The 8,463-nt window shown below is 37.3% G+C and overlaps 1 protein-coding gene across 1 annotated transcript; it reads right to left on the bottom strand.

Annotated features, from left to right (window-relative positions):
- Window positions 1-30: 30 nt before the first annotated feature.
- Window positions 31-3,739, bottom strand: LOC116026073 (tubulin alpha-3 chain-like). Its single transcript, XM_031267522.1, has 5 exons — window positions 3,575-3,739; window positions 1,785-1,999; window positions 1,494-1,693; window positions 624-1,132; window positions 31-527 (listed from the first exon to the last, which is right to left on the bottom strand). The coding sequence occupies exons 1-5, from the start codon at window positions 3,685-3,687 to the stop codon at window positions 395-397; spliced, it is 1,170 nt and encodes a 389-aa protein (XP_031123382.1). The 5' UTR covers window positions 3,688-3,739; the 3' UTR covers window positions 31-394.
- Between the last annotated feature and the right edge of the window lie 4,724 nt (window positions 3,740-8,463).

Here is an 8,463-nt window from a genome sequence, read left to right on the forward strand (position 1 = left end):
GTGAAAAAAACAAAATTAAAGAGGAAATGTAAAGAGACGAAGAAGCATTCATAAAGTGATTTAATTACTAATGCGGACCATCATGGTAATTCAAATTGACTACTGGAACACACAAGAATACAAGTATGAATACAAGGATATACCGAGTAATAATTTGCAACATGGTACAATAGACAAGACAGATTTGTTGTCACTGTCCTCGACTTGCAATACTTTAGTAGTCTTCCCCTTCTTCTTCTTCATCGACACCCTCTGCTCCAACTTCCTCGTAGTCCTTCTCAAGGGCAGCAAGATCTTCACGGGCTTCTGAGAACTCGCCTTCCTCCATACCCTCACCCACATACCAATGGACAAAGGCACGCTTGGCATACATTAGGTCGAATTTGTGGTCAATTCAGGAGAAGACCTCAGCCACAGCAGTGTTGTTGCTGATCATGCACACTGCACGCTGCACACGGGCAAGGTCACCTCCAGGAACCACTGTCGGTGGCTGATAGTTGATGCCACACTTGAAACCCGTAGGGCACCTGAAGAGTCCATATCAAACTCCCATCAATTCACATGACACCTCAAATTTAATGGTTCTGTGACTGTGAGATTCATTCAGAATATAATAAACTTACCAATCAACAAACTGAACAGTCCTCTTTGTCTTAATGGTAGCAACAGCGGCATTGACATCCTTTGGGACAACATCTCCACGGTACATCAAACAACATGCCATGTATTTCCCATGTCTTGGATCACACTTTGCCATCATGCTTGATGGTTCAAAAACAGCATTCGTAATCTCAGGAACAGACAACTGTTCGTGATAAGCCTTGGCAGACGAGATAACAGGAGCATAAGAAGAAAGCATGAAATGGATTCGTGGATAAGGTACAAGGTTAGTTTGGAACTCGGTGATGTCAACATTAATGGCTCCATCAAACCTCAAAGAAGTTGTCAAAGATGAGATGATTTGAGAAATTAAGCGGTTCAGGTTTGTGTAAGTTGGCCTTTCAATGTCTAGGGCTCTCCTGCATATGTCGTATATTGCTTCATTGTCCAAAAGCACAACAACATCTGTGTGTTCTAGGAGGGAATGAGTAGATAAGACGCTGTTGTATGGCTCAACAACGGCAGTTGATACCTGCATGTTCAAAATACATAATGTAACCAACTTTAAAGCTCTAAGAAGACAGCTGATTGAGTTTAGAGGAATAAATTCCTAGAAGATGTTAACTAAGCAGGAAATATAAGCCTTAGCAGGCATCCAACGTTCCAATACCCTCTTTACTTTACCTAGTCAGAATGAACCTTTTGATTATTCTCAAATAAATTTATCTTTTTCTGATATTTTAATTTTCATATTTTTAATTTATTTGGAATTGAGACTCTTTTCCCAACCAGATGGAATGGGGTAATCTATATAAGTAATTTAGTGAATTTTCCAAACTTAATCCTTTGTTAAAAGAGCATACATAATCTCATAAAATCATAGCTAAGACTACCTGAGGAGATGGATATATGGTAAATCCGAGTTTTGATTTCTTTCCATAATCTACAGACAAACGCTCCAGAAGCAGGGATCCTAAACCAGAACCTGTGCCACCACCAACAGCATTAAAGACCAGGAATCCTTGCAAACCAGTGCAATTGTCAGCTAATTTTCTCACTCTATCAAGGCACAGATCAACGATATCTCTCCCCACTGCAAAGCATGTCAAAAAATACAAGTCAAAATTTCAACTCAAAAAAAATAAAATTAATCACATTCTTTATCTACAGCATTAGAAAGGTACCTGTATAATGTCCTCTCGCAAAGTTGTTGGCTGCATCCTCCTTACCAGATATAAGTTGCTCGGGATGAAACAGTTGCCTGTATGCCCCACTTCTCACTTCATCCACAACAGTAGGCTCAAGATCAACAAATACAGCTCTAGGCACATGTTTGCCTGAACCAGTTTCACTAAAGAAGGTGTTGAAAGAATCATTTGCAATACCAACTGATGTGTCACTGCAAGCAAAAAAGTAAAGGTAATAATCATAATCCATTATAAGTTTTACACAATGCCTGACAAAATCCAAGATTAAATAGAAAATAAGTGAGAGAACAAAGTTAGTTAGAGGACAGCAATTGCCAGTGAGAATTTCCTATTTCCATATCCAAAATTGGACTATTCGATCAATATGATTTCCAAATTGAACATGATAAGAACATACTCATAGACTTATAGACTCATAGTTGATTATTCTTCCCTTCTATATTTCAATATCAGGTCCAAACTCCAAATGCATGCCCAGGAACACAGTTATGAATAAGTATATTCCTGATTTGGTATGCAAATTACTCCTGAAAATTGTAAGAAAGGAACACCACTAAATAATTATTTATAATATATCCTATTCAGATTTGATTCAAATGTCACAACCGAGAATATCCATGAATTAACCAACCTTGCCACAATGAGTTAATTTCAATTTGGGCTCTGTTTATAGTGACAATTGCAGATATAATTCATGACTTTTAATGTCGGCATATTTAGTCCTATATCTTCAATTTTTTTCCACATTCAGTCCGAAACACCAGTACACCACCACTTGCAAAATGGTGGAGTTTGGAGAAATGTCCACAAAGTGAGGGAATTTAAGACATTTTAACTAAATGTGGAACAATTTTGCAAGTAGAGGAATATTTATGTCAAAATTGAAAGTTTGGAATAGATCTAAAATTGTCACATTACTTGAGAGAGAAAAAATGGAATGATTCCTTAGCACAAGTTATCAACAACAAAAAAAAAAAAAAAAAAAAAAAAAAAAAAAGAAGCCTCATTCTTAACTAGTGGTATAACTTCATAATATTTAATGCAGTAATAGCTCTTCAAGAGTGTTGAAAATAAACACCAATACTTAAGGGTTGCTCATGGGCAGACAAGTTGAAAGCCATTTGCGGCAGCTACCTTTGAAAGTTAATCACATAACTCAAAATGACATTTTTCATTTAAATCAATAGCTAGACAAGTTCAATTATTAAATGAAGCCAATTGTACAATACTTTGAGTTTGAGAAGAAAAAAAACTCAAAAAAAGAGAGGAGCAATTAAATTAATGAATTTTATTCTAAACCAATCATTTCCTAAAAATCAAAATGTACAAAACAATAAGACAATAATGCACCAACAGGTCACATCACAAACTAAGTACCGCAATATAACCAAAATTAAACGCGAGACAAGCAACTAAAAAAGTATATCTGCAATTCATCATCCTCCAGATTCCAGAAAAGAAAAAAAAAAAAAAAAAAAAGCAGGAAAACATGAAATAATACGGAGTACTAGACACTTTCCAATCAAATAATTTTTTTTAAGAAAAACAAAAAAAAAAAAAACAACTGCTCTAGTGCTCTGTTGTAGCCTCGTGATCTACAGTCGAACGTAAAACTCTATCACAATTACCGAGAAAATCAAATTTTTGTTTTGTTCCTGACAAATGTAGAGTTGTAGACTACAAATTCGACGAAAATTCACAAAATGAAAACGCATTTTGGTAAAAAATAGAACTAAAAAAAAAAAAAAAGGAAAAGTTAAAATCACCTAGGCATCATGCCGTCGGGTTGAATGCCATGCTCAAGGCAATAGAGCTCCCAGCAGGCATTGCCGACCTGAATTCCGGCCTGGCCGATATGTACGCTGATGATCTCTCTCATCTCTCTCTCTCTTTCTGCTGTGACCGAATTTGCAGACGGATCGAGAGAGATTTGGATGCTGGATAGATAATATAATATATAATATATCTATTTAAAAAAAAAAAAAAAAAAAAAGGAAACCTGGTAATTATTTATCCCGTGGCTGTGCCTATGAAGTGTTTATGAACTGGATTTGATACGAATTTGGAGTCCGGATATGGTATCGGGGGGTCCACCAGCTTTTAATTGGGTCGATACAGCTGGAAATAGTTGTCCATTCTCCATAGCCCACCTGTTTGGCCCGATTAATGAAATGGACCGAGCCGGACATCACGTGATGCAATAGTTATTGTGTAGAGCGTAATTTTAACACAACGATTATCTTATTTAAAAAATTTTATTATTTTAATTCATAATGTACATTAGTCTAACCAATAATGTATATTATATTACCTAAAAATTTTCATTTATTCTAATAAACTAGTTTTATACGCGCATTGCGCGAATGGGTTAATGCCCAATGTTTATAATTAAATAAATATTTGAAAGTATATCAATGCAAGATTATATAAGAGAAGTTTATACATGGGTAATTGAATGTCGAATTTTTTTATTTAAATATCTAACTCAAAGTATATGAATCCAAGATAATATAGAAAATTCATTATAATTATTACTAAAATAAATGTTTGCAACGTTGTAAAATTGATAGTCTAAATATTTGGTCTAAAAATGATACTCAAAATAAATACTACTTTTAATTTGAATTCTTCTAAGTGTTCTTAATTCTCTTTTGAGTAACATTGTCATTGTCTTCATCTTTACTATTTGTTCTCTTCCTTTTTGTTGGTAGTGTGTTATTTGCAATTCGGATATTGTTGGTAGCATAGATGACAACGTCATGCAATGAGAATATGATATAGGAGCTATGGACTTTCCTTTAGGTGTTCTGTTTGGAGTTCATTTGGTTCAACCATTATTGTTGAATGAGTTATTGTGGATAAAGAAATCTCTAGTTTAAGAAACAAGATTAAATTAATTAATAAAAATTTGAAAATTTAAAATATTATGTATTCCAAAGATATTAAAAGGTAGTTTCTCGCTTCAATTTGCTGGGTAATGAATTATTTGAGTACTTTCATTGTCAACAAATCCCCAAGTAGTTAATATGATTGGTTTCAAACTATTTTTTTTTTATTTTTTTCATGGTATTAAAGAAATACATATGTATAATTTTTTGGTGTAACTACTAAGACCTTTCTTATAGAATATTAACGGAGAAGAGAATATTAACGGAATATTAACGGAGAAGAGAATATTAACGGAAAACTTAACGGATAATCATAAAAGTAAGGTTAAATTAGGTAATCTCTATTAATAATATTAATCTGAATTATCTTAACCATCTATTTGATTAAATAATTCATCTGAACCATCTATTTGATTAAATAATTTGACCGCCATTTTTTCTACCCATTTTAGGCCTAACTCTCTTTGGCTCTTATTAGTATAATAGATAATGTACATTATTCTAACTCATAAAATTTAGCGATGTCGTTTTAAACCGTGGTTCATACAATAATTTGCCCACGTGATGAACCGGGGTTTGACCACCCAACCTGCCGCTTTTAGACGGCAGATATTTATATTTGTGGGACTTTGTTGTAGTTTTCACTTCCAGCTTCTATTCTTCATTTTGTCTCACTTTGAGTACAAACTCTTTTTATATTATACGGAGTATCATATTATATATATTACTCTTTGAAAAAGAATTTTTGTTAATGTAATATATTATAATTAGTTGATTATAAAATTATTATTTTTGATTTGTAATTGATTGAATATTTAACTAATTATAACATGTCATGTCATCAAGGACGGAGCTACCTGCATGTTGCAAGGGGCCCTAGCCTCCCCCCTCCCCCTAATTTTTTTAATAGTATAATAATATTTATTTTTGGTGTCCCTCCTCCTCAAAATATTTGACCCTTCCCAATTAATATTGCAAGCTAAGTTTCATATTTTCTACGCTTTTCACAATATCAATTCTTATCTTCTTCAAGGAGTAACTTGGTCATTTTTCATATATCTTTGAAACTTTGAATTTTTTGATAAATTACTGGTATTGTATATTTTTATTTCTCTTCAAGCACTCAAGCAACATTCTCTGAAAAAGTGCAATGGCGGCTTCAGCCTTCCAAGTTAAAGAAAAAGGTGATTACATAAGCAAAGAATTAGATATATAAGATAAATATTAATTTGAAACAAAGAATTAATTAAGATTAGCTAAAGCATAGGATAATTATATATATATATATATATATATATATATATATATATATATTTGAATTGGGAACTTGGCCTAATGTGAGAAAGATAGACATGGAGTTTGTGGTGGTCGGCTTGGAATGTGGCCATAACATCATTCTTGGCCGACTAGGCCTGGAAGATCTAGGCTAGTTGATTTCCATTGAGCATTTATGCATGAAGTTCCGCACACCGACTAGCGTCAGCGTAGTGCGATGTGACCAAAAGATGGTCAGGAGCTGTTACCTACAAACCTGTCGGCGGGTAGGCGAAAAGGGTTTACGTATAAACACTATCGCTAATCAGGTGTTGGAATAGGCAGTCGAGCGCTTGGAGCCAGCAGTCGAGTTAGAAGAGATTGTCCTAGACTTAGACCAACCTAAAAGGAAGTTGAAAATCGGAGTTAGGCTCCAAGAGAGCATAAGGGAGGTAGTCATCCGAGTGCTGAGGGACTTTAAAGAGATATTTGCTTGGAGGCCTAAAGAAATGCCTATAGTTGATCGAGCCATCTTTACCCATCGTTTGACAATACTCAGGGCTCGCAGCTAGGGAAAAAGCAAAGAAACATTTTATTTATGTCATACAAGACGTCGATCTACATCAAATTACGCCCTTCATCTTTTCTTCGAAGGACGAGGGATGCACTTGCACGGCCTGGTATGGGTCTGAGGAGGAGGAGTAGGGGAGTCGGGCAGCATGGTAAAACGCACTTCCTCCCAAAAGGGCGCGAATGATGGAGAAGTGCCAGTTGGGGAGCTCCGATCGATCATCCCATACATATCTTCTAGAAACGCTAGGTAGTCAAGATCTGGTAGTAGGCTCCCTTCCCTTTACAGGGGCGCAGCCACCGGCTCTTCCTCACTAGACAAAACGACCAATGGATCACTTGACGAGTCTCGCACTTCGTAGCCGCCTTGAGTAGCCCTCCGAACCCTCAGCTTCTCAAGCCTAGCTCGTTCGGCAAGACGGTTGGAAGAGCGCCTTTGCATGCTCTTGCCACCTTTCTGGGCATTTTTTTTCGGACCCATGGTTCATACAAAGAAAACTCCAAGGAAGCTCTAAGGGGGTATGGCTTTATTTATGGAGCAGAAAATGTACTTGGACTACGTGACCGAATCTGTACTCAAAGTCACGCGCGCTGTGCACAAATGACAGCGACAAGCCACTTCGAAGCTTGTCATTTTCCTAGAAGACAAATAGGCGAAGTTCCCTATAAATAGATTGGCCAATTGAAAGGCGTCTATGAAAATCCCATCTAGACTATGTGATTTGGGAGATTAGGACGAGGCCAACTTGTGAGCTGGGCAATCACAAAAGGTGCGAAAATACTTAGTAAATTTTGCAACAGAATAAGTGAGTAGTGCAAAGGTAAAAGAAGAATGACTGGGAGCAAAAAGACTGTATTCCAAAAAAGGGCACCAACGGAGCCAAGTTCTTCACAAGAGGGATTTCAAAATAAAAGGGTACTAAACTATCCTAACTCGCTAATGGGCCAGCAGTCTCCTCCATTGGTCTAGAGGGGAGGTCAATCGGGACAGTAATAGCAGGGTAGTCGGTCGGTGCCTCAGAAGGACGACAGAAGTCTCCTCCTCTTCTTCTAAGTCAAGTAGGGCAGATGTAGAACCCCCAACCAAAGCTTGACGATTAGCGGCCGAGTCCAAGTACTCGGTGTCCAACAAAATTTGCGGGCTACCATCATGTCCCTAGTCAAGTGCGGGGGTAGCTGGGTGTTGTTGAGATTCCTCTAGAGTGGTCGGAAGTCCATAGCGATCAGGGCTGAAGTTGGCGAAGCGCTCAGCCAAGGCAGCGTAGATCTTTGAATTGTGATCTGACTCAAGAGAAGTTTGATTGGCCAGGAAGATGGAATCTTTGAATTGTGATCCGCTTGGGAGGCGATATTGTGCTCAACAACACTACAAGATTGACAAAGTACTGACTGCCTGCTCGTTAGCAGTGCGTCATGAGGAATTCGTTTGGAGAATTACTTTCCCGAGTCGTTGCATCGGAAGAGCTCGAGAAAGTGAGGGACTAGTAGTGGATACCTAGATTGGGGTACTTGACCCGAATGGACCCGGTATCTAGAGCCTGCCCACTGACCAGGTCTTTTCACCTTGTGGTTCTGTAACACCCCGACTCGGCTATACCGAACAACCGGAGTAGTTACCGCCACACCTAGACTAAACCCGATCACATTCAGATAGGATTTATTCTAGATGCACAGGCTAAAGATAAGGATGAAGCACTCTATCACATAATCATCAAAATGAAAATGCATTTTATAGCATAGAGAAAAGTGTAGCTAAACAAGCTACCAAAAGAAGCGAGGGTTTACAAATACAACCCATCAAGAGAGTTTAGTAAGACCCGGCCTTGACAAACAGTCTAGAGTTAGCACCGCTACAAAAGATATATGTACACAAAAGCACTGACTGAACCCCCACTCTAGACTCTACCTAGTCTAACGAGTGGTACACTGGGCCCGTGTAGGTG

The sequence above is a fragment of the Ipomoea triloba genome, chromosome 1 (assembly GCF_003576645.1).
Source record: "Ipomoea triloba cultivar NCNSP0323 chromosome 1, ASM357664v1".
Taxonomy (NCBI): domain Eukaryota; kingdom Viridiplantae; phylum Streptophyta; class Magnoliopsida; order Solanales; family Convolvulaceae; genus Ipomoea; species Ipomoea triloba.